Raw genomic sequence first — 27,638 nt, 5'->3', positions numbered from 1 at the left:
AAGAACACCATCAGTATATTTTTAAACTTTGATGAGCAGAGGTAAACAAGGTGTGTGCATGCACATACACACACAAGATATAAACCTTTTACAAAACAAAAAATTAGTGGTAACTGCCTTAAATGATTAACTTTATCCTTAAATAAGATGTAAACTTTGTAAATTGCCATGCTGAATTCTTATTGTATTTTGTCAAACTTTCCTAATCTGTAAAATTGCCTAATTTTATCTTTTGTTTTTAAAAAGGATTTTTTTCACTTAACACTTTTCAAATTGTTTTTTTTTTATTTAAACAAAGGCGTACACCAAAATTAAACTAAGGACCAATTAGTGCAAAAATGCATTAACTAAAGCTCTCCAGAATCTAAGAATCTGCCTCATTTGTGAACAATGAAATTTGGGGGGGGGGGGCACTGTAATTCATACTCCCTTAAAAGAGAGGCTGACAACAGGAAATCCCCATCCCATTCAACAGACTGTGGGTTGCCACAAGAGATTACCATGCTCTGGGAGACTAATAACCTAATTATCCCAGACATTTGGGTTGGTACAATATACCATGTTTCCTTTACAATTCTATTCTTCAATTGGAAAATGTTTAAGGGAGACCTCCAAAGCAAATTAGGGAAGAATAAGACTTTTACACATACATTCACACAAACACATTCATACAGAGATACAGTAGGAATGGATTGTCTGCTAATTTTCGCACTCTAATTTTAAATTCCATGCCTTCACAAGGGCTTGCCATTTCTGATCCAGTGGGGAAGGATTATAGGTGTGACTGGTATTCTTTCAATTAAAATCATTCATGTTGGTTCCTATACAGTACAGTTCAATATTAAGTGCAATTCTGCAAAAGAATTGGGGAGTCATTTTAATATTTACAAGGAACAAATCAGCAGAACAAGATTATATCAGATAGGCTGTGTACAGTAGCTGCGGCTTATAAAACATACCAGTAATTTGTACCTGGTGAGTATAAACAGAACCAAGGTAGGATTCAGTTGTCTTTACAACCAAGGGAGTACACAGAGCATCAACAAATTAGAGGACAAAAAAATTCACATTTTCTACATTAAAAAAAAAATTACAGATCTCACAAATGTCTTTGAAGACAAAGAAAATTTCAAAGTCCTTTGAAGGATGGGAAAGAAGAAGAAATCTGAAATGGAACTCTAAATGTAAAAAGAGTTTTACTTCACAAGACCAATTTTCTTGGCTTCTGTTTCATATATCAATAATCTCCACATTTTGACTATAAAAACTTCTGCTTCTTCATCAAGTACCTAGAAAAGAAAAAAAACACCAAAACAGGAACACACGTAAGATAAGCAATCATCAGCATCTCCCAACAATAGTGACTGGTATAAAAAAGCCTTGTATCTATCAACAAGGATCTACTTTCAATTAAATGACTTGAAGGAAATCTGTCTGGTATGAGAAATGTAATGCATGGTAAATGTAAATTACAAAAAAAAAAAAAAAAAACCATTTGACACAATTCCATGGCTTACTAAATAACACCATAGTACTTTTCTGATCCAATTTTTATTCTAACTTTTACTTTTAACTTTACAATACTACATACATGTCTTGAAAAACTATTTCCTAAGGAAAGCAAATGTTTGTTATAAAGAACATAGTAATTTAGGCAGAACTAGTTGTACAACTACATAACTTAATGCAGAGTATCTCACTAACCTCTGATACAACTTTACAGTCTTTTTTTTTTTTTTGTAAGGGATCAGCCCTGTGCTAACATCTGCCAATCCTCCTCCTTTTTTTGCTGAGGAAGACTGGCCCTGGGCTAACATCCATGCCCATCTTCCTCCACTTTATATGGGACGCCGCCACAGCATGGCTTGCCAAGTAGTGCGTCAGTGCGCGCCCAGGATCCGAACCAGCGAACCTCAGGCTGCTGCAGTGGAGCGCGCACACTTAACCACTTGCGCCACTGGGCTGGCCCCAAACTTTACAGTCTTAACACCTACCGCCTCCTTATTATGAATGTGATACTGAATTAAATATTAAATGAGAATATACGTAAAGCATTTACTACAGTGTCTAGGATACAGTAAACAGAATAAGTGAACACCATCATCACCACAAGGGACACAAGGCTACTGAATAAATAAAAGGTCTTTTCCTGTTGGCAAATGAATAAATCAAATTACCTTCCTATCTACTTATGAGTTAGGTGCATCATGTCCTCACCACTACTCCTGCCCTCATCCCACACACATATTTGGCCCTCTACACCAGGGCTGCAGTGAGGCAAAATGGAGTATCATGCTTCCTTCTATAGGAGACAGCTATGACTCAGCTCCACAGTATCACTGCCATGATGGAATGTGGCCTAATGTCACCAGGATTCGGGAGAGGCAGTTTAGGTTAGAAGTTAAGCAAACTGGATCTCAAACCAGACTATCTGGGTTCAAATCCCACTTCTACTTCTTACTAGCTAAGTGTCCTTGGTTGGGTTACTTAACCACAATGAGCCTCAGTTCTCTCATCTGTGTAACGGAGGAAATAGTAGCTACATCATACTAGTTCTGCTGTGGGAATTAAGAGTCAATTATGTACAAAGTGCTTTGAAGAGTGCCTAGTACCTAAGTGATGAGTAAGTACCTAAGAGAAGCTAGAATTTTGATTTTTTAAGATATCAAATAAAGAACTTTTAATCAGACTTCTCTGAGCCAGATTTGACCAGTAGTTCAAGAGAACTATGCTGCAACACTAATGTGGAAATTGTACATTGGAAATAACATTAATACAGGCACAAAACACAACCAAAGTTCATCAATTCATATAAAATGAGGAAAGGTACAGTTTGAAAAAGTCAGATTTTAATAAGAGCAACAACATACTACCTGAGCTAAATATTCCATCTCATTTATTCAAGAAATTCATTTAGAGGGTCTATGAGCTTTTACCAGAACTAGTTGATTACACTAGCTAATTGGTTTCCTCCCACTCTGATCAATGAGCCAGAAAATAATCAAAAACAATATAAGCGATTAAGCAGTAAAGAGTCTGCTTATATTCCAAATATCAAAATATTTCCACAGATCAAAATGGATTAACACTGACACATGACATCTTCACTGATAGCCGACTGCAACTCTGCCAAGGCTAAAAACTAGAACACTGATTTTTTTAAAACAATTCCTTACCTCAGGCCTAACTATGAAACTCTCTCTCTACCACAAGGAAAATCTTTTTTTTTTTTTTGTGAGCAAGATCAGTCCTGAGCTAACATCTATTGCTAATCCTCCTCCTTTTTTTCCCCCCAAAGCCCCAGTAGATAGTTGTATGTCATAGTTGCATATCCTTCTAGTTGCTTATGTGGGACGCCGCCTCAGCATGGCCGGAGAAGTGGTGTGTCAGTGAGCGCCCGGGATCCAAACCCAGGCCGCCAGTAGCGGAGCGTGCGCGCTTAACCACTAAGCCACGGGGCCGGCCCCAGGAAAATCTTTTAAACAGGCTAGAAGGTCAGGGAAGCTCAGATTCTAAGTCCAAGGACTGGGATCTATTCACATCTCTCCTTTTATCTGAGGCTTAGCATTATGGGGTCAACAAACTTTTCACAAACATTGTATCAGGAATTCTAAACAACAGCTGCATCAGACTGGCTGGGCAGCAGAAAACGAATTATCTGGCACATCATATAGTGCCTGGACACAAAATATCTCAATAGAACTCCTTTTGGTTAGGCACCCCACTATGTCCCTCGCTGACAACTCTGCAGCTCAGAATGCAAGTTTCCCTAGTCACCTGTCATCTTACATCATGCTGGATGTTTCTTTCTTTTTTTTTTTTTTAATTTTTTTTATTTATTTATTTTTTCTCCCCCAAAGCCCCAGTAGATAGTTGTATGTCATAGCTGCACATCCTTCTAGTTGCTGTATGTGGGACGCGGCCTCAGCATGGCCAGAGAAGTGGTGCGTCGGTGCGCGCCTAGGATCCAAACCCGGGCCGCCAGCAGCGGAACACTCGCACTTAACCACTAAGCCATGGGACCGGCCCTGGATGTTTTCTCTTCTTGACTCATCCTCCCATTGCTGCCTTCCCACTCTGCTATCTAGACCTCTATGCCACTTCATACTAGCAATACTCAGCTTCTTTATTAATCTTTTTTATCTCCTTACCTTAACTGAAAACTTGGTATGTCCCCTAATGACCCTGACACTCCTGAAGCCTTCTTAGAAAGTTCCTCACTTTCACAGCCTTAGTCTCCAAAGGAGAGAGGAAACTGCTGGATCTGTACTGTTAAAATCCTTATAAATAATATCTCCATTGAGGTTCACGAGATCTCACTATACCACCCTTTCACTCTAACAGCATCTGTCTAGCAAATATCTCGTCTTTCACCCACCTTAGTGCTTTGGCAGCTGGTTCTCATATTTCTCTTCAATTCCTGTCTCCACACACAGAAATTTCAATTTCTACGTGTATCAGCCAGGCTTAAAGTTCGTTGATATTCTAAACAATGACATCAGCTCTGCCCCAGAAACTCTCTCCTGTGGCCATATTTTGCACCTTGCCATCATATGGACTGATCCACCACTTGTATTCCTTTTTTTTGTGAGGAGGACTAGTGCTGAGCTAACATCCGATGCCAATCCTCTCCCCCCGCTTTTTTTTCTTGAGGAAGACTGGCCCTGGACTAATATCCGTGCCCATCTTCCTCTACTTTATATGGGAGGCCGCCACAGCGTGGCTTAACAAGGAGTGCGTCAGTGCGGGCCTGGGATCCAAACCTGCGAACCTCAGGCCACCACAGTGGAGCGCACGCACTTAACTGCTGTGCGACCAGGCCGGCCCCCACCACTTGTATTCTTAAACATTCCTACTCTCTTACTATAACCTCTTTCCAGTTGTTTCACTCCAACACACCTCCCACGACTTCACTGGAACCACCAGTCCTTGATTCATTCAAACCACCAGCTCTATCCTCACATTATTTCCTTCTCTTCCTAGCTTGGAGTTCATAGTCCATCCAATCACTCTCTCACTTTTACTATCCATTTTCTTCCTCCTTCCTTTTCTCACAAAATCACAAAGTTAGATAAATGGAACCACTGACTCTACTCTAATATCCAAATTAAATGCAACTGGGGATTTGATGTTTAACTACTGCAAACCCAATAAACACCTGTCCACGTGATAACGGTTATACATTTTCAAGTCTCAGTTCAGATGGTAATTCCTGTGATGCTTTCCCTAACTGCCCTCTACACCACCAGATGCTCTATCTCCTCTGCCCCCATTATCTTTTTTACATATCCCCCTTATAGCAAGCATATTATAGTATCAATATTGGTATACCTGTCTCTCTACTAATGCTTTAAAGGTGCATGGTTCAACCTTTTTATCCTTCTAGCACATTGCTCTACCCAGTAAGCACTTAATAAATGTTCTCTAAATGTATGAATAGATCCAGGATTTATATTTATACATACAAACACCAAAGGTGGCGGGGAGGTGGGGTGGGAGAGACTGGTAAAAAAGAAAATTCTTAGTGTTGTCTAATGGTATCTTGCTGTGGGGGCTTTTAACCTCTTTTAATGCATATTCAAATTTTAATTCAGGCCTATAAAAAGAAAGATTCTGGAACCAACCTAGGTAGAAAAACAACCAAAATCAGAGAAGTTAGTTTGTTCACATAGATATTAAAATATTAATACAGTGAATTTCTAACTTACCATGGCAACATCATCTAAAATGCTCTGAGGTGAACTATGAGCCATAACCTAAAAAAAAAAAAGAAAAAATTATCATTCTGAAAATAAACAAAAGATTAGCAACATGGTCAAGAAATTTTAAGGTACCCTCAAACTAGTATGGGAACTTCTTGTGGCTAAAGAATCCTTCTGTAAATTTCTTAATTCCCAGAATCTCACTCTCTTCAATGTAAGTTTGACACAGTAACTTGGGGTCTTAATCACTATAGTATGTGTCTCATAATTCAAATCTAGACTTACTTAGAAGTTTTAATGCTACAATAATTATAAGTGGAAAGGCAACCTAAATTTGCTATTCCTAATGTTAAAAGAGCAGTAGTGGTGGAAAAATAGCATTTCCTTAAAATGCAATTAGTTATTCCTTTACAGAAATATGGTGCTTCTACGATAAAAACCGTCTCATTAAAGATAAGACTGCTTTCAGCAGACAATGGTAGGATGAGATATATGTTGGTAGTTAAGCACACGAGTTTTACTGGCTTGGCTTGCTACTCATTATGTAACCATGGTCAAGACACAATCTCTCTCTAAGTCTCAATTTCTTCATGATAAGATGGAGATAATATTGGTGAACTTACACTTCCTAAGGTTGTTGGGAGGTTTAAAGAAGATGAAGTTCTACAAAATGCTTAACATAGTACCTGCCAAAAAGAAACCCTAGCAACCAATCAATAAATACTATTATTATGCTATGAAGGGAACTATTTTGCTCCTCTTCCAAAGGATGCATGACTGACAAAGGAATAGAGACAAGCTATAGGCTATCTCCACAAAACCTCCTTAAGTGTCCTTCAGCAGTATTCTAACCATTAAAACAAGAAGAGGGTAGCAAGGCATTCTCAGGGGCAGGCAGAGAGCAAAACTGGCAGCAGCCAGCAATTCTGTCTTCCTTGACCCTCTGAAATGCAAGCATGTGGTGTGGGGGTCTGAAAGAGAGAGGAGGGGTTCATTTAAGCAGCCATGAATCTCTTAATTATTAAACAAAATTATTAAAACTAAACAAAAATTAAACTAAACTAGAATGGCCTTGGCTCTGCAAGATTTTTTATTTTATGAAGTGTCTAATATTTTGAAGTATAAAACAAATGTTGGAGGTGGACGGAGTAAAAGACTAACCTTAGAACAAACAAAATCAACTAATGTAGCTTCTTCTTCACCTATGTATTCTATGATTTTCTTATTAATCCATGGTCTAATTCGCCGTTCCATCAATATCTGCAAAATAAAGCATGATTACTAAATTAAACAGCTTTTTATCACATTTAGTAAATAAAAGTCTATAACTTCATCATTTTTCTTAAGACTAAAATATAGTATGATCATTCACAAGTTGAACTAAGACAGATATGTATCAAGAAACAATTATTTGCTTCTAATTTATGAAAACTTCGAGTACCACCAAGAATTTCCCCAATAATCTACTAAACTCCTTGGCCATGCAAGATTGAAGCCACATTATCATCTCTATTTGTCATTAATAGAATCAACTGAGTTTGTATGCTATATTCAAAACCACTTCGAATAAAATGATGAAATAAAATTTGCTACTCACAGAATCCACAATAGACCAATCCAGAGGATAAGCAAAGAGCTCAGGTTTGGCTGTAGGGATTTTCTCAATGAGACTCTTAATGTGTTTGCGCTTTTCTTCAGTGTTTACAGTGCCTTTGGCAGCGTTTTTATCATCTTCACCATAATCCAAGGGAACCAGTTTCCTTTTTCGGGGCACATCATCACTGTCTTCATCCTCAAATTTGTTAAAGACACTATCTACGGGGAGTTTCTTTCTCTTCACAGAATTAGGTTGACCAGGACTATTGGAAGCACCTATAGTAAAAACACTACATTAGCATGGTAACTTTCAAATGTTACATTTTGAAACCCTCCATCCCTCAAAAGCAGTGCAAAATTTACTTCCACAAATCTCAGAGACAGATCCCAACTGTAAAAAATAACTCACTACTCACAAGTGCTAGAAAACTTAACTTTTCACTTCTTCTCAGAACTCGAGGCAGCTGCAGATATAGGAGCACTAGTAGAACTATGAAAACAGTCATGAGCTAGAAAGGCATTTTTAAGTATTTTTCTATCTACCTACCAAGCAGCGCATATTTATTTTTTCCTTAAGGCAAAATTGAAGTATTTGTGGGGTGCGGAGGGGATACAGGAAAGAAGGAAGGAAGGAAATGCTAACATACCTAGTTTAAGACTTAGTCCTATTTTTGGCCTATGCTCTTCAGGTTGTTGTTGATCTGGCGAATTTTCGTGAGGAATAATAATACCACAGGGAGACTCATCCCCAGGAGTGTTGGGGGTTGCATTGCCACTGGCAGAGGAAACAGATGGGGCAGAACTAATGGGCCTCAGAGTTGGTTTGAGGCAGGGCTTTTGCTCTGGCTCTTCCTCCTCTTCGATGGGTTCCTCTCGTTTTTCTTCCTTTTCTTGCTTTTCTTCTTCCTCTTCCTCCGATTCTGGTTCTTGCTTTATTTGTGGTTGTCTGCGCCTCTCAGCCTCTTGTTCCATCTAAAACCAAAAGATAAAAATAATGTGATTAACTTCAGCAGATCACAACCATACTCAATAAACCCAGCTTTCTGTTTTACTTCATCTTTCATAAAATTTCCATTTTTCTTTTTTATTAGGAATAACAAAATACCGCCTGCTTCTACAACCAAAAAGCTGAGTACATCTGTAGAGTATATTAGGTACTCTGCAAAACGTTTTTTCATATTTTATATATTACCATTCTTCAGCGGCCTGTATAAACTCTAAGAGATAACAAAGGTAAATATATAACAGCTAGCTAATTCAAAATGAAAAACAATGTTTTCATATAATTTTTTTTATCTTAGAAAAATATAGACAACACATTAAGAGGCAACTCATATGCTCAGCTTGGTCATACATCATTTGTTCTTTCTAGGTAATGGCTGAGGGTGGCAGTCACTTTTGTATTCACAAACAATAGGGAAAGGAAGATTTAGAGGCAAAAAGGGGAATTTTGGAGTCAAAGTCCTATATCAAAATGAATACTCTTTCTGAAATTATGAAAGATAATAAAAAAATAATCATCACAAGAGCATCACGAAAACTTGGATGAATAGATTGGTAATTTTTCTGAGCATGAAACAAAAACAGAAAAGCAAAAATAGAAATGTCTTCTGAAATACATGAAAATTCAAAATCTGTGCATGACATAACACCATCTAATTATCAATTCACAAAGGAAGTATAGTGACCATTAAACAATCTGTAAGACATTCAAACCCACTGGTAGTCAGAGAATTAAAAAATAAAAATATCCCAGGGCCAGCCTGGTGGTGCAGCGGGTAAGTTCGCACACTCTGCTTAGGCAGCCCAGGGTTTGCTGGTTCGGATCCTGGGCATGGACCCACGCACCACTCATCAAGCCACGCTGAGGCGGCGTCCCACATAGAGCAACCAGAAGAATGTACAGCTATGACATACAACTATCTACTGGGGCTCTGGGGAGAACAAAGGAGGAAGACTGGCAACAGACGTTAGCTCAGGGCGATCTTCCCCGCCCTCCTAAAAAATACCCCCAACCTAAATGTTACAACGGTAAAGATTTAAAAGACTGACAATTTGCCGTGATGGTGAAGGTATGAAAAAAGACATAATGGCTATCAACTGGTAAAATTCTGGGTGGATGACTATACTCGATTTAAAAGCATATTAGAGGGCCAGCCCCGTGGCTTAGCGGTTAGGTGCACGTGCTCTGCTACCGGAGGCCAGGGTGCGGATCCCAGGCGCGCACGGACGCACCGCTTCTCTGGCCATGCTGAGGCCGCGTCCCACATACAGCAACTAGAAGGACGTGCAACTATGACGTACAACTATCCACTGGGGCTTTGGGGAACACAAAAAAAGAGGAGGAGGATTGGCAATAGAGGTTAGCTCAGAGCCAGTCTTTCTCAGCAAAAAAAAAAAAAGAGGAGGATTAGCATGGATATTAGCTCAGGGCTGATCTTCCTCACAAAAAAGAAAATAAAATAAAAAATAAAAATAAAAGCACGTTAGAAAACAGCATGTAAATTATAATTCTACTTATAAAACTTATGTGTGAGGAGGGTAAATGTATACCTGTGTGATGACATTTAAAAAATAACCATACATTTACAATGATTATAACCAGCTGATAAGAAATCAGATAGTTTTTAATTTCTTCATTATTGTGTCATGTTGTCCAAACTTTCTATTTACTCATGTAAACACTTTATCAACAGAAAAAAAAAAACAACACTATTTTCATTTTGAAAAATAAAAGGGACATGTAAGAAGACACGGTTTCTATAACAGCATATAACAGATTTTTAAAAAGTTGATGCATAAAGTATTGTAAGATTTATGATATACTAAGAACTAAAACCATTCCTAAAATGACACACACTATTTTTAAAAGCAAGAATGGGGTATGCCATGTCCTATGACACAGTACTTTCCTCTTTTAAATGACAAGCTGTTCATGAAAACAGCTTGAATTTATTTTGGAAATAAAATATTCAGGGTGCCAGTGAGAGGAGGAACTCTAACCACAAGTTATTAAGTGTCAGAGCACGACAAGTTTCTAGCAAAGTTTCATTAAAAAAGATATTCATGGGCCGGCCCTGTGGCTTGGTGGTTAAGTGCACGCGCTCTGATGCTGGTGGCCCGGGTTCGGATCCCGGGCGCGCACCGAGACACCACTTCTCCGCCCATCCTGAGGCCGAGTCCCACATACAGCAACTAGAAGGATGTACAGCTATGACATACAACTATCTACTGGGGCTTTGGGGGGAAAAAATAAATAAATAAAATCTTTAAAAAAAAAAAAAGATATTCATTTAACTTAAGTAATACTTCACAGAAATAAAGGAATAAGACACCTGGATGTTTAGAACAATTAAAGTTGTAAATCAACTAATACTGATGATCTGTGTAATAAAATCAAGAAAAAGTACTAATATTCTCAAAAAAAAATAGCAAGATGGATGGAGCATAAAGTGCATTTCCCTTATAAACTAAACTCTATCACAGTTGGCTTGCTTAAGATGACAAGATAATCTTAAAAGAAGGTTGTTAGGGATGTTGGAGTATCTCACCCTCTGGAGTTCTGCGTCTGGATCCGGGTGCCCTTCTGCCAGAAGGCGCTGCCTGATCTCCTCTAGCTCTTCCTTCTCTCTTTTCCTATCCCGTTCATCCGCTTCCATTTCCTTTTCCCTATCACGCAACCTCTTCTGAAGAGCACTTCCTCTGCAAAAGTAAATCATAACAGGCCTTATTTAATACTTAGAGCATCAACATTATTACACATCATGTCTCCAAAAGCACTTTCTTTCAATACTAAAAGCTGCATGCTAAGAGACTGAAGACTGTCCTCAGGTTCTGTATCTGTGCGACACCCAAGACAGAGTGCTCTCTACATGTTAATGTTTAATAAGTAAGCATTGTCTTGCATTTATCACCATACCTCATTCTTATCTTATTCTAAGTAAGTGTCTAGAACAAGTAGAAAAGTAGCTTTCAGAGGGGGGAAAAAAGCTCTCATTTTGTGCCTATTCCACAGAGAAACCCCAACACATAATTTGTGTTTTCTTGGATACCAAGTTTTGAAAAATTAATACAAAGAGTAGCAATACCACTAAGAATAGCTCTGTATCTTCAATTTAAATCAGTTCTTCCCCTTGTGGAAAAAATCCCAGAATGAAGGTGTGCAGAAATAACAGAAAGCAGAGGTTCTATCTAGTAGTTTATTATATCGCAGAGTGTTGAAATGATGTAGTTATTTTATGAATCAATAATTTTATTGATTTTTTTGAATTTTCTAAAAAGGCAAATCCTTAGCATTCTTTCAATTTAAGTTGCTAATTTCAATGTTTTAATTATTTTGGCTACAGTGTATTATATATTAAATGCCTTCACTATATGCCTGGATCATGTCAGGCACATGAGATAAAAAAACTCAAAACATTGTCCATATCCTCAAAAAATTATAGTTTGGAGTGGAGGGAAAACAAAACAACTTTACCATACTGCCATAAGCGCTAGAATGAGAGTAGCTTAGAAATACCACATGGGAACAAAGAGATGAGAGAAGGCAGGCTTCATAACTCACTTCACGATATATCAGTTGGGTGGGGGATGGGGATGGGGGTTGGGGGTGTTCAGACTGCTATGTAGCACTACTGAAATCCTTGAAGACGAAAATTTCTAGACCACCATTATAAAGATTAGTTAAAACTTGCTATAAAAATTGGACCTCTTTAAAACACATCAAGAAAAATTAATTTGTTATACCATTAGGGACATTCCCCCCAAAAAGATGCATAGAATTGTTAATCTTTTTCCAACAACTCTTCTCCCACCTCCCTCACACCCCAAAAACAGCATATCAACTGAGGGGGTGATTACAAGATGGAATGTGAAGATTTCTTTCTCTCTTATTCCACTAAGTCAACTTGCACTCTCTGGTAGATAAGGGAAAATACAGCTAATAAAAAGCTGAAAGTATGAGTTCATAAAGCAAGGCTTCTTTACCTGTAATATTTGGGATCATCTCTATCATCATCATAATCTTCTAAGAATTCTTTTAATCGTTTGGCTTCTTTTGCCTTTGTGGAAATGAAGGAGAAAGTGTGCAAAAATAACATAAAAGTCATTTAGATTAGCCCCTCCCCCTTTCTTGGGAACCAATTTTTCTTATCCATATTGCTTGAACTTTATAATTCTCACATACTTCATATATTAAATATAAATAACATTAGATATTTTTTATCTTTTACTCATAAAACAGGCCAGACTTAGGACTTACCTGTGAAATGAAAACCACATATAGTATGCTACCATAAATTTTCTCTCTGAATATAATCTTCCAAGTACAGTAATTATTTTCTAATGAAACCTGAGCACACCAAGAAACAAATCTGAAAGTGATCTTACTGAATCTGTTAAGTGGACAAAAATATTATACATTTCATTTGTAGGTAGATGATGCTATAAGAAGTAGTTTCTATGAACTGCAGGATTAAAAATTTAAATCATGTTCATGCATCAATCTAAAGGTAATGCCTACCTATCTTTGAGTACACAAACCATGAAAATACATGAATCTCTTACTCTTATTTTTAGAATTTCAAATACAACTATTTAATAGCAGTCATATCTAACGATTATATAAATAACACATAACAGTAAATCTATATTTATAATCTAAATCTCTATTATATCAACTATTATAACTATGTACAAAGCAGATAATGGTAGGTTTCTGACTTTAGTAAAATTTTAACATATTTCATCTAATTCAAATGCTACCTCTCTGTAAAGACTTCCCTGATCTAATCATCTATCCATGACCAACTCCTCGCCCCAGAATTAGTTGTTCTTTTCTATACTGTCAAAATACTGTGAACACACCTTTATCATACCTTAAAACACTCACATATGAGCTACAGTAATGACTTTATCTCCCAGACACTACTACCCACTTGTTTCAAAGTTAGAAGCATTAGTTAGTCTTGTATGCCCAGTACCTAGCACAAGGCTGGTATATAATGTATACTCAAAATCTGTCAAATGAATGAAAGCTGACTGTCAGGTAGCAATGACAATACTTACAAACATCTAAACAAAACCCAGGAAGGCCCATAAGGTATACACTAAAATATAAGTTACCACTCTTGAGGAGTAGAAACTTTCACTTTTTACATCACATACTTCTGTTACTTGAACTTTTTTTTTTGCTGAGGAAGATTTGCCTTCAGCTAACATCCACTGCCAATCTTCCTCTTTTTTTGTAGGTGAGCCACCGCCAAAGCATGGCCACTGATAAACGAGTGGTGTAGGTCAGTGCCCAGGAACTGAACCCGGGCCACCGAAGCAAAGTGTGCCAAACTGAACCACTAGGACACTGGAACTGGCCCTACTTGAACATTTTTATAATGAGCAAGTAACTGCTTTTATAACTGGATGTTTTTTAAAATTCCCAAATAAAAAATAACTAATAGGAAATTTTTCTCTAGAAAGATAGGTTTCAGATTTGCTTGTAAGAAGCAGAATCACTTCAAATCTAAATGTTGCTGATGGCAAACATTTCTTCAAATAATTATGTCTCTTACTATATCATTCTCTTACTATTTTCTAACCTATGGATGAAAAAAATTCTAGAATGGGAGCCACAATCCATGGAAATTAAAATTATTTTAAATAATATGACGTTAGAGGACCTACTATCTGGAAAACCCATACTATCTATCTAATTGCTGCATGCACCCTTTTGGTTACTTACAAAAATTCCCTCTATGTCTCATGTTCAAAAGCTATTTGAAGAAGATTCCTAACTTCAGTGAAGCTTTTAGAAGAATAATCTCCAAACTGGAGATAAACAAACTTTCATGAAATTCTGGCAAAGACAGAACACATGGAACATACTACTGAAGCAAATACTATGATAAAATAATCTTTTTGTCATTTTACTTAGTAACAACCTATGCCAACTGCTTCACTTACGTTTATCAAACACTGTAAACGTAAAAACTAAGATTCATTTTTATGATTATCATGTAGTTAAAAGAAAGGATAATATAGTAATGTAAAGTAACATTATAATTCATAAATGTTACATACAGAAGACAATAATTTTGATCTATAAAAGCAGGTCTTCTCATGACACTATTTCCTTCATCTATACGTACTACACCAACACAGAACAATATCAAAGCCTCTTCAAATTCAAAAATGTTGCATATTCTTAACGAATGTTCTATAAATTCTCATTTTTACACATTACTCTAAGACAGATTTACTTTGACAGTACACTAAAAGATAATTTTGTTTACAGGCAGCAAAAATGTGAGAGATAGGAGGAAAAAAGATTCTGGTGTACTAAATTGTCAAGGTTACTTGAAATATATAAAAATTATATTAAACTGGGAGCTTGTACATTTAAATTATAAAATTACTTCTAGTTAACAGTAAAGATTTGATCTGATTTTTCCCTGAAAAATCACTTATTTTTAACCTAGAATATTACCATTTCTCTTCTTCTTTCTTCTTCTCTTTCAGCCTCTTTCTCATACTCCCGGGTTTTCTTCCGTTCTCTGATTTCCCAATTCTTAAGGCGCTAAAAAAGAAATTGTCAAAGCTTTATAAACGTATACAAACGGTTCTAAAATTTTTTGATTAACATATTAAGTACCAAGCTTTAAGAATAAAAGCATTTCCTTAATTTACCTCTTGATAAGCAGCTTCTTTCTCTCGGAGTTTCCTTTCAAGTTTTCTTCGTTCATATGCATCTTCTTCATCCTCTTCTCGGTCCCGCTTCTTGTCTTTTTCTCTCTCTCGCTCCCGTTCCCTTTCTCGCTCTCTCTCTCGCTCCCGTTCTCTTTCTCGTTCCCGTTCTCTCTCTCTCTCTCTTTCTCGCTCCCGTTCCCTTTCACGATCTCTACTCTTTTCTCTACGTAAGAAAAAGATTGAAAAAATCTGTCAGTCTCCTTTCTGTTTTCTTTTAAAAACCAAGGGAAAGGAGGACAACATATATTATGAAATAATACACAAACTCACAAGCCAGAATTTAGCATTTGATTTCTGCACAATTGTAAACTCATCTATGTTCAAAAGAAAGACAGAGAATATAATTCTAGCCCAAAACTCTGAATTGTATTCTAAATTCAATGTTAATGCTTACAGGTATCTCAGAAAACAAACAAAAAAGCTTGGATATAAGAAATATAAAGGGCTGATGAACATGTTAAAAGATAATCTACTTCATTAGCGATCAAAGAATAAAGGTGTTGGCACAGGTGCGGAAAAAGAGCATTTTGGCATGTTGCGTAAATTAGAACTATATATCAACAATGAAAATTTCTCAAATACTTAATTCAGAGTGATAAAATCAGATTGCAGAATATATATAGTTACGCCACGAATCTAATTAAATAAATATACATATACGCATTTGAAACAATATACTCTTTTTATAATTTTATTTATTTATTTTTTCCCCCAAAGCCCCAGTAGATAGTTGTATGTCATAGCTGCACATCCTTCTAGCTGCTGTATGTGGGACGTGGCCTCAGCATGGCCGGAGAAGCGGTGCGTCAGTGTGCGCCCGGGATCCGAACCCGGGCCGCCAGCAGCAGAGTGCATGCACTTAACCGCTAAGCCACGGGGCCGGCCCTGAAACAATATACTCTTTATGGATTCATATCTGTAGTAAAAGTATAAAAACTCTGATTTTATACATGTCAAATTCTCAATAATGATTATTTAAGAGGATAATGGTTATTCCAGGGAAGGAAGGAAGGGAAGAATTTTAATGCCCACTAAAGATTAAGAGCACTGAATTTTCAGTTTCTACAGTTGGTGCACTGACCTAAAGTGGACCTCCCTTCAGCTACAATCAGGTAGACAACCTTCAATACAGAAAATGTATATTTCAAATCTAGCTTGAAAAAAAAAGGGTAAGCTTTCCTCTTTCCCCCTCCTACTACTCTCTCCCTTCTCCAGTTCCTTCCTTTGTTCATTTTTGCTTCCCCTCATTCCTAAAGAATTTGAGATGATTCATCAAATGAATTCAATATAATTAAGAAAAATTTAATGGGCCAGCCCCGTGGCTTAGCGGTTAAGTGTGCGCGCTCCGCTGCTGGCGGCCCGGGTTCGGATCCCAGGAGCGCACCAACGCACCGCTTCTCCAGCCATGCCGAGGCCGTGTCCCACATACAACAACTAGAAGGATGTGCAACTATGACATATAACTATCTACTGGGGCTTTGGGGGCGGGGGGGAGAAAAATTTAAGAATAAAACAAAACAGGGGATGGCCTAGTGGCATAGTGGTTAAGTTCCTGTGCTCTGCTTTGGTGGCCTGGGGTTCACAGGTTCGGATTCCGGGCGCAGACTACACACCACTCAGCAAGCCATGCCGTGGCAGGTGTCTCACATATAAGGTAGAGGAAGATGGGCACAGATGTTAGCCCAGGGCCAATCTTCCTCAGCAAAAAGAGGAGGATTGGCAACAGATGTTAGCTCAGAGCTAATCTTCCTCACCAAAGAAAAAAAAAAAAAGAATAAAACAAAACATAAACAAGGTGAACTTACTAGGAGCCATAAAGAGAGAGCAAATTTAGAGGCTAGGCAGAGAGTTGTAGCCGTCCAGTGGGCTATAAGACCAAATAAAGAGACCAGGGGCTAAAAGCAGTGATGCTAGAGCTATTTCCCAGTACAAGGGACCTCAATGAAACAGTGACTAGAAAAAATGCCCACTGAACCAAGGAGACAACAGGACATCACGTCAGCCCAGAACACTGGGAGGACAGTTGGTGTGTTCTGGGTCTGTGTAAAACTGGCTTCGCAAAGAAAGAAACTAACCCTAACGTTGAAAATTGTTACTTTAACCAATGCTTGGCATGTGTGTGAGACAGCAAGCCAGGCATGCTCTGTGCTAAGGAAGTTCTCTCATCACATAGATGCAAATGATCCTAGAGAGTACTAACCTGCAGTTCTACTAAAGCTATCAGGAAAACAGTAACTTCTGTCAAGCCATACCTTGATCGGCTCCGATCCTTATTCCGATCTGAGCTCCTTTCTCGATCGCGGTCCCGATCTCTCTCTCGATCCCGGTCTCGATCTCTCTCTTTTGTCCGGTCACGATCCCTATCCCGTTCTCGTTCCCGCTCCCGTTCCTTCTCCTTTTCTCGTTCACGTTCTCTTTCCCTTTCTCGTTCCCGTTCTCGCCTTTCTCGTTCCCTTTCACGCTCCCTCTCTCTTTCTCTCCGTTCTTTCTCAATTTCCTGTCTTTCTTTTTCCTTTTTGCCTTTCTCTTCTTCCAGTTTCTAGAAACCAATAAAAGTACTTTTAGAGTTAACTCTGTAGCTCTAGTATTCAGATTTTTCCCTGCGCAATGCCCAATATTGGGAACAAAAAAACACCAAACCACCTGTACTTTAGTATTAAATACTTGTGGTTTTACTTGACAAATTAAACTGAAGCAATCACAAGACTAGATAGATTTCGTGCAAAATCATACACTCTACACAGACCAGGAATCTCCAATCTTGGATGCTGGGAGACTGTGTCAAGTGTGGCTGGCCAATAACTAAAATAACCATGAGGAATGTGGTGGTTGATAATAATTTCTAGAAATACAATCACTTGGCTAAAATGCAATTCTTCTCATTACGAATTTCTGTAAATCAGCAGGATTACTGAATACTAATTATAACCCCAGACTTCCCATTATCTAAAGGTTACTAGTTGAGGCTTTTAAAGGGGAGGTGGGGGAGGAGAGTCAAGTCATGGTAATGCAACTAAATAACCTTCTGCACTCTGGTTTGCCCACCCTCCAAAAGGCAAGCTGAATTCAGTCAAGATCTGCCCTACTATTTATGGAAACATTTACTCCCACCATTACAAGATGGACAGCCCACCAAATACAAAAAGTTGAAAATCACTCACTTAAAGCATAAATGTATATAATTGTAATATTTTCATTTAACTTAATTTTAAAAGCAACATATTTATACCCATTATTCCTATAAGACAATAAAAATATATCAACAGTGATAAATCCATCCTTGGAACGAACGATTGTATATTAACTTACAGATGCTGTGCTAGGACATGGATCGCCAACACTGGATTAACCTTGCCTACAAGCTATGTTTCTGGGAGGAAGAGCAAGTACATGGTTCACAAATAAACCAAATAACAAAGGCAGACCAAGTTTGTACCCTGACAAGATTACCAGTGTACCACACGGTTTCTACACAAACTCAGAAAGAAAATACCCCAAACAGGAAAAACAAAACACATTTATCCCTTTGGTTTCATGTTTAGTGTCACCGAAACGAAATTTAAACTCCAACAATAAAATGTGCATTTTTTTCTTTTCTCAGTCATGTAAAGCATTTAAAACAACTTTAAAAAGCAATCTTACCTGTTACACTCTTTTTCTCTTGCTCATGGATCAGAGAACTGATAGAGGATTATGAAAGAAAAGCTAATGCAGGAGAAATCAATATATTCAGCTGCTGTGCCAATCTATATCAAAGTAGAATGTAGGCAAAGCCAATACTGAATACATTGAAATTACAAAGGTAAGAGAAAAGAAAAGGTAGAAAGACAGAAACTGAAAGCTATTTAAAGGGGCAAATTCTAATTTCTGAAACAGTTCTAATGGAATATAAAAATTTATATTGTAAAATGAGGTTAGACTACATAAAACTTACCTCTGTGTCATACACTTATAAAATAAATTTGTTTATTTCTGAGATAATCGATACTTACAGATTATTTTAGCTGTTCTAACAATAATTTCTTTTGTAGAATTCCTCTATTTTTGTACTCTTACTTATTGACTTCACTGCTTACTTCTTCGCTGTAGAGTTCCACTTATGTAAATAATAATTTGTTTCAGAACTCATTTCCAAACTTAATTAAATGAAAAGTGAGTGAATCTGGTCCACATTAAATGCATTTCTAAAAGATTATATATACAGTAAACAGATACACACACACATATATATTTTAAGACAAAGACTCGAGAAAGAGGAAATGAAGCGAGTCTCAAAAGATACAAGAAAGTAATGAAATAATGAAGAGGAAAGGACAGAAAAAAAATCATAAATCTTACCTTATTCTCTCTTCAGACTCGTCCGTGCTGTAAATGGACGCCCCCTGCCACGATGATACCCTGACAGTCTGTGGTTATTTAATAAACTCATACCAAAACATGCAAAGGTTCACTGAGCTCATTTTTTATTACTGGAGTTTCAAACATCCCCTTTAACCATACCACCCAATAAAAATAACTTTTTCTTTTTCATTTTGATTTTTCATTAAAGCACATTTCAGAAATTCAAAACCTCCCCCCTACCCCATGAGGTTAAGTCTAAGGCTGTCAGACACCTGACAGCTTATCAAACTCTGAAGCAAATATCTTTTGAAATAATTTTTTTAAAACGCAATTTCCTCATACTTTACCAATGATATGACAGGCTTTAACAAATAACAACAAAAAGGGGGTAAACCACACACACAACTGTATACCACTTTCAAGCTTACTCAGATCCTGAATTTGAGGACTGAACCTAACCAAAGTATTCCTCTAAAATGACTTCCCCCGGACTACCTTTTTAACTCTCAAAATTAATTTGGGAGAACTACATTTGTGCTTTTAGACATTTAATTCCTGAAAAAGCACTGTGTATGTGAGCTAGAGCTGGACATCTGGATGAGTGTTCAGCAGCATTGATTCAACAGCATTAATTGTCAACTTGGGATTTTGAAAGCATTAAGAAAAAATAAGACTGAATAAAACACAAAATGAACACAACATTTCACTGTTAAACGTCACTCAGTCTTATGAGTAACAAACAGTAACATCTTATTATCTCTATCAAAATACATTTCATGCAGTGTTTGCACTTCACCGTCTGTAAGCATCACCTTCAACACCAGCGAACATTCACAGATGCACTGTCATTGAGAGAAGCTTTCAATAGGCAAAACTCGTGAGTGGGATTTACTATGCACAAATACCCATTTCCAAGCCAGTTACCCCTTTGCATATTTTTCTGAGGGGGCATCCATAAATATAATAAAAAACAGAAGCTCATACTTACATCCTATTCCTTGTTACTTTCCAAGCTGAGAGTTTCATCTTGCATTAGTCACCATATGATCTCTATCATAATGGTGGGGGTCAATGAATAGATTAGCTTTATGGGAATTTACAGTTCTTCCATGCATCTAAAATTTGGTAAGTCTGGTAACCACTGACCTATTTTTTAAAATCTCCCCCTCTCAACTTACATCTATACAAATATAAATCTTAAATTTTAATCTCAGCTCTAAAGAAAAGGTTTTCCTAAGATTAAGTTAAATAACTGTCCCCAGAAATACACTACAGTGTATGTTATCCTGCTGCCCCCATGAATCTAGTTTAAATCTGACCTTGATGTTTATGTTGAAATCTAAGAATAATATTAACTTTTATTCATATTAAAGTGAGATGACTGCATAGTTAGTAAATGAAAAAACCAAGTACAATGTCAAGAACCACTTTAATATGGTATTGGTCTTCTGCTGTTTCTTTGTTTCTATCTAAATATCAATTAAACCTATAAAAAGCAATTAAAATTATATTCTAATGTAAGGTTGATTTTTTTTCTTTTTGTCTGTTTGCTCTGGATTCTGTAAAAAGTCTAGATTGGTATCAAGCGAAAAAACAAGAATACTACCTTGTGCGTGTCTCTGAATTTGCTGATCTCTCGGGATATCAGGTCTCTTTTGTCTTCTTCCATTTCTATAGCATTTATATCCTCCTAAAAGACAAGGGGGACAGAAGAGAATGCATAAAGATCAATCCACATCAATACAAAGAGATAAAAATTAAAGGTTAGATATTTTGTAGAGGTCTTAATAAAAGATAGGATTAAATAAATAAATAGAACTTCTAGAGTAACAAATCTAATGATCAAGTAGTGAAAAATCAGATGGACAAGAATCATAAAACTGGCAATTAGCAGTAAACATAGTTTCTGTCAAAGCCTACAATATAAACAAACCTTAGTGATGAGTGGATAAGGGATCAATGGGGCCACTGGAAATCTGCGGAAAATCTGCGGAAAAATCCAAAGATTTTTTTAAAAAAAAAAAACAACAAACAAGAGTTCATATTACTCTGCAAAACAATGCTATGTTTACACTGCAAGCAATGCTAGATTTCTGTGACAGTTTCTTGATTTCAAATTACTTAATAATAAAAAAAAAATTTCACTACTCTCTATAACCCCTACCATTACACACCACCTCCTCTCCCTCCAACCCCCTCAACCAATGGAAGAAGGAGAGTCTCATACTAGCAGGGCTTTTTCCTTGATCCCTTCCAAGACATACGAAACAATCACAACACCAAAATTTACCTGTAATTCCTGCCATAGAGCAGGATCTCTTTGATCCTCTCCTCCCAACCCATATCAAACAAATATGTCTAGTTATTTTCTCCTTTCTTATTAATGAGGAAAGATGAAGAACAAACTCTACAGGCCTCAACTACCCTATACCTGACTGACTCTACCAATTACCATTCCGAATGACTCGCCCTTCACTGGACACCTTTTTAAACCACACAAGGAAGAACAAGTCAAGTAATAAAAAAGTATTTGGCCACAGAGAAAACTGAAGATGGCCTAATAAGGCAATGAAATTCAAAATAATACGAACCGTAACTACTCCTTGATACTAAATCACAATATATATGTTTCATAGTACTTTTTCATGGCATATACAATGCATGCATATAACATACTTTCAATATTTTTAAAGAAATCCCCGAACTTCTTTAAATTTATCAAAAAGAACTAAGTATAAGAAAACCAAATATGTTCTTTCAACCTGGACTCCCCATTGTTCAATTAGCTTAGGCTGACAAAGAGTGGTGGTAATACAATACACTGGGGAGGAGTATTTCATCTTGTGCTGCTCTTTCATAGTCCTCCAGTTAGAAGTTCAACAGCATTACTGTCCATGGAGGGAAATGAGATGTGGTTTATAAGCAAGGCAGCTAAAAATGAAAGAATGGGTGAAAATCCTCAGTGAACAAGACCTGGTATCCTGTCTGCAGCAGGGACAGAACAACAATTACGGAGTAAGGCAAACAAGGCCAACCCCTTCATGGCAAAAGAAAACTAAAAACACAAAAATCTGGGCCAGCCTCGTGGGATAGTGGTTAAGTTAGCATGCTCCGCTTCAGCGGCCTGGGGTTTGCAGGTTCAGATCCCAGGTGCAGACCTATGCACTGCTCATCAAGCCATGCTGTGGCGGTGACCCACATACCAAATAGAGGAAGACAGGCACAGACGTTAGCTCAGGGCTTATCCTCCTCAAGCAAAAAGAGGAGGATTGGCAACAGATGTTAGCTTAGTGCCAATCTTCCTCACAAAAAAAAAAAAAATCTTACTTTACCTCTTAATATCAGTTACTACTTCATCACTCAAGTTTTTTTCTTTTCTTACTTAATTTGAATCCAAAGATAAGCACAAGCTTCCATGCCAGTGCATTTCAAACATACAAAACAGTAATGTTTTGGTAAAAATATCAGGAAGTTAGTTAGTGAAAGACAGTCAAATTAGGCTTAACAGTATATTGTTATAAATGATAGTCCTTCTGTTTTCCCTTCAAAAGTTGAACTGTAATGAAAGCACAAAAGTGACACCATAAAAAGTAAATTGTAGAAATGACTGTTGCCAGAAATCAGTAACACATACGTCCTCCTTCTTCTCCTTCTTCTTCTTCCTGGGGTGAGAGTCTGATTCTTGTGAAGGGGCATTGAGCTCGCTGGAGTATTCACGTATTAAAACTTCAATGGCCCCTTTGATCATCTGATCTCTTCTCTTTGTTTCTTCATCTAAGGCTTCTTCGTCATCATTAGCGACAGTTTCTGGCCTGGCATTCTTAAAAGAAAAACAAACAACAACAAAGCAAATTCAGGGTAGAAAGGGGGAAAATCAAACAAAGAAAATGAAAATCATGCTAAAACAGAGTTAATACACAAACGTTTTTTCCAAAACATCTTGATGTGGTTTTATTCTTAACTTCACAAAACTAAACTCCATTTGTTTTACCAACTTTGTTTCTTCCTTAGACACTGGTACTTTATCATTTTCTTTTCCTTTCTTCCCTTGATAGCTAATATTCTGGCCCCTAACCAGCTACAGAAAAATTAAATCACAGGACTAGCATACTACACAACACATTTGCAAAGCTTTCGGTTTTTCAGATTGTCTTGCTCAATACTTGCACAGACTAATGATGTTCACTAAATAACTCACAACAATTGAAAATTTAATTATGTGAAAAAAGCAAAATAATTTTATGTACACTGTGATAGCCACCATTTATTTTTATTTATTTATTTTTTGTGTGTGTGAGGAGATCAGCGCTGTGCTAACATCTGCCAATCCTCTTCTTTTTTTGCTGAGGAAGACTGGCCCTGGGCTAACATCCGTGCCCATCTTCCTCCACTTTATATGGGATGTTGCCACAGCATGGCTTGTCAAGCAGTGCATCGGTGCGCGCCTGGGATCTGAACCGGCGAACCCCGGGACGCCGCAGCAGAGCGCAGGCACTTAACCGCTTGCGCCACCAGGCCAGCCCCAAGACATCATTTAAAATAAGTATGTGTTAAGTTAAACATATAAAAAACACTAGACAGCTATATACAACAAAATGCAAGCATCAGATAGGTTGAAATGATGGCTTCTTTTTTCCCCTCTGCTGTCTACAGTTTTTATAATGTGGGAATACCACTTATAAAAATGTTAAACACTAAGAAAGAATCAACTCGAAAAATATTGCACAAATCTTTCTCCCCATGACTTGCACATGTAACATTATAAAAAATAAAAACACAAAATTCACGTTGTAATGCTTCTCACAAATAAGTAACTGACTATTTGTAGGACTTTATTATTTTTTAAAACAAGTCTAGATTAATTGTGTCAATGTGAAAAAAAAAATTACTGGCTTCTAATGTGCTACTAGTCTTCTTCTATCTTAGTTTTATTTTAAGGCCCTTGGGTAAGGAATTAATCCAGTTGAGCCACAAAATTTAGAGAATGACCTCAAAACTTTGGATAATTTCTAGTTACTCTCCTCTCTTTTAAAACTTAGGAAGGTGGAAAAGTATAACAAAGAAGCAACAAGATAAATATAAAGGTCTATGTGTACAAAAACTTTTGTAATTAAAACTATATATACACACATAGCCCAAAGCATTTATCAATTTACTTGGTAAACATATACTGTGCACATTTTCAGATACAAACAAAAACCACGTTCTTCTGCACAAATGATGGCTCCTGGTCACAATGCATGCAACTCAGTCCAGGGTGAGTTTCATGCCTTGTGGCTACTCCTTAATATAACTTAGTGATGATTTCATAACTCAACCACGAGCATTGTGAAAGCTATCTGCAACGGATACTTATTCAACAAGCATTCATTTTTTAAATTAATTTAAAGTAATTAAGAATTTTAAATTCTCAAGAATTTAAATTCTTAAGAGCCTACTGAGTGGGCAAGATATTACGCTAGATGACAAAAAATTCAAAATTGAAAAAACAACCTTGCCCTTAAGCATTTAACAATATAGGATAAGAGATTATGATACAGATAACTTCAATGTAAGTCATTATGTGGTATTGCACAATAAACCACTCTGAGTTTCTTACTTTCTAAAACCTCCCTCTTCATCCAATCTTTTTTTTTTTTTTAACTTTTTTATTTATTTTTCCCCCAAAACCCCAGTAGATAGTTGTATGTCATAGCTGCACATCCTTCTAGGTGCTGTATGTGGGACTCGGCCTCAGCATGGCCAGAGAAGCAGTGTGTTGGTGCACGCCCGGGATCCGACCCCGGCCCCCAGCAGCGGAGCACGCGCACTTAACCGCTAAGCCACGGGGCCAGCCCTTCATCCAATCTTCTTATACCCAACTTTCAACTTGGCATCTTGGAAAAGAGCTTTACCCAAGGACTGTAATTAAGTTGTTAAAATTATTTACCAACAATATTGTAAACTATAATTGTGGTGATGTGTTCCTTTCTTACTTTAATAATATATCACAATAAGATCTTTACGCAACTTGCACTAAAATTCCTTCAGTGAATACTCTGCTTCTCCACAGGTTTTAAATGAAAGAATTAACCCGCCAGGAACTTGTCACTAAAACCGTCAGTCCTGAAACACATATGGCTATTTCAACCCTAACTCTCAGCAGTTGAGACCTAAATTCTTTATTATGAAAATACACTTCATGAGAGAGCAACTAGTCTCCCTTTAGCATTCTCCCTACATTCTAAATTCCCTTCCACGAACCCTCTACACATCTCCACACTTGTCTAAGTATAATGATAGAAGTTGGGTTAATAAATCCAAAGGCCTACTCACCTAAAAATACCCACAGCCCCTAAATTCCCTACCACCACCATCCTACATCAAAATTTAAATATTACTACAGCTGGTCTTACCTAAATTAGAAATAAAGCATTTGGAGTGAACTAATTCACACTACCTTGCGAATAACTATTGCCCCTTGATCTATAGAGAAAATGCACATTTTTAGAAGGAAAGCTTATTAGCTCAAATCTCTTAACTGACTGTTCATGTAAGAAAAACAAAAATAACTAGATATATCATGGAAGGAAAAGTTATTTTTGGTTTCAACTTAAGCTCTACCTCTGGGTCCTTGACCATAAACAATTTCCTGAGTTTCAGTTTCTGCTTCCTCTTTAGCAACAGCACATTCGACAACACTGGGCAACAAAAGGTAAAGGGTTTAGCAGTACAAGAGGATCACAGAAATCAACTGAATATCTGAGATGTTTATGTGGCCCACCTATTTGGCTCTTTTCAGAGGAATTAAAAGCTTCAATAGTAAAGCTACTGGTTGTAAAGCTGAAAGACAGCTCTTCTAGGCTCACTCTTGGGCACTGACGTCTAGAACTCAAAATAAGGACTTCTTTGGGAACTTAAGCAAACACAGAGCTCTTTCTTCTGAGAAAACGTAGATTCAACCAGACTAATTTCCAGGCAAAGATATGAAGATGTTCCAGAATCTGTCCTCAATTAAAATGTAATGCAAGCGGCTCTCTCCAGAGATTATCTGTACTTCCAACACTTGTCAGAATTCATTCTTGAATGTATGGTCAACACCTACTACTTGTGACAATCAAGCAGATAATCTCTACTCCTATACTGCTATTACTGAACAGCAAGAAACCAAGAGGACACAGACTAGGATCAGCACGGCTACCTCAAATGAAATACTCTTAATAAAGTATATTCAAATACTCAAAAAAGTTGCCTCTACAAATTCTGCAAAATCTAAATAAAAACTTTCAAATGAGCTGTTAGACAGGAACATAATTCCTCTAAAAATTCTGGATCAGGAAAAATATCTCTCTCTCTTTCTAGACAAACTCGTGTGGTTTTTTTCAGTCAAGAGAACTCTACAATTCTCCTGTTTTCTCTTCTGCCTGAGAGTCAGGAAAATGCCTGACTAAAGTAACATACAAGTTGCTCAATGTTTCATTCTCATATCATCCACCATAAATCATTGTTTTCTAAATTGCTCCAACAAATCAACAACGAAAGAGAAAGAACAAGTACCCTGTCATATTTTATCTTGAAAAATCATGACAAATCTGTAATCTACTCCACAACATAGTTATATTTATCTGAAAAAAAATTTTTTCTCTAGAGTTGCTCAACTTTTTCCTTTTATCAATATTGCTGAATAAAATTGACATTCCAGGAAAATATGCTATATTTGTCCTGTGACTTCAAGTACCTCTGGGCACCAAGCCAAGTACACCCAGAAGTCATGTCTGTTAATTTGAATTCCATTTTACTTGAAATAATTGTTCTGTTTTATTGGAGTTGGCTTCAATTCCATTCCTGAAGATATAAACAGATTAAATTGTGGTTCCTCTTGCTATAGGTGATTACATATTAAAGTCACACAATTGTGGGGGCTGGCCCGGTGGCACAGCGGTTAAGTGTGCGTGCTCCGCTGTGGCAGCCCGGGGTTCAGATCCTGGGCGTGCACTGACACACCGCTTGTCAGGCCATGCTCTGGCGGCCTCCCATATAAAGTGGAGGAAGATGGGCACGGATGTTAGCCCAGGGCCAGTCTTCCTCAGCAAAAAGAGGACTGGCATGGATGTTAGCTCAGGGCTGATCTTCCTCACAAAAAAAATAAAGTCACACAATTGTGCATTTCCTTATTTATATATAGTGAAGTGATTTACCTCATGTTCAGAGCACACCACTTGCAAAGGCTACAAATTAAACTACCTCACAAGCTAATGATTAAACACAGTAAAACGAGTC

The 27,638-nt window shown here is 37.3% G+C and overlaps 1 protein-coding gene across 3 annotated transcripts in view; it reads right to left on the bottom strand.

Annotated features, from left to right (window-relative positions):
• Positions 1-841: 841 nt before the first annotated feature.
• The window catches only part of RBM25 (RNA binding motif protein 25), a 50,920-nt gene continuing 24,123 nt past the window's right edge, over positions 842-27,638 (bottom strand). For all 3 annotated transcript variants that reach the window (XM_058567272.1, XM_058567270.1, XM_058567271.1), the window contains 13 exons: positions 23,014-23,199; positions 21,313-21,366; positions 20,986-21,069; positions 17,291-17,577; positions 14,979-15,201; positions 14,779-14,868; positions 12,285-12,358; positions 10,850-11,000; positions 7,946-8,270; positions 7,300-7,574; positions 6,864-6,962; positions 5,709-5,756; positions 842-1,289 (listed from right to left, as the gene is read on the bottom strand). In XM_058567272.1, coding sequence (XP_058423255.1) covers positions 1,197-1,289; positions 5,709-5,756; positions 6,864-6,962; positions 7,300-7,574; positions 7,946-8,270; positions 10,850-11,000; positions 12,285-12,358; positions 14,779-14,868; positions 14,979-15,201; positions 17,291-17,577; positions 20,986-21,069; positions 21,313-21,366; positions 23,014-23,199 — 1,989 coding nt within the window. In that variant the 3' untranslated portion in view covers positions 842-1,196. The remainder of the gene's footprint in view (positions 1,290-5,708; positions 5,757-6,863; positions 6,963-7,299; positions 7,575-7,945; positions 8,271-10,849; positions 11,001-12,284; positions 12,359-14,778; positions 14,869-14,978; positions 15,202-17,290; positions 17,578-20,985; positions 21,070-21,312; positions 21,367-23,013; positions 23,200-27,638) is intronic.

The sequence above is a fragment of the Diceros bicornis genome, chromosome 24 (genome assembly GCF_020826845.1).
Source record: "Diceros bicornis minor isolate mBicDic1 chromosome 24, mDicBic1.mat.cur, whole genome shotgun sequence".
Taxonomy (NCBI): Eukaryota; Metazoa; Chordata; class Mammalia; order Perissodactyla; family Rhinocerotidae; genus Diceros; species Diceros bicornis.
This window is presented reverse-complemented; position numbering and strand designations above follow the sequence as displayed.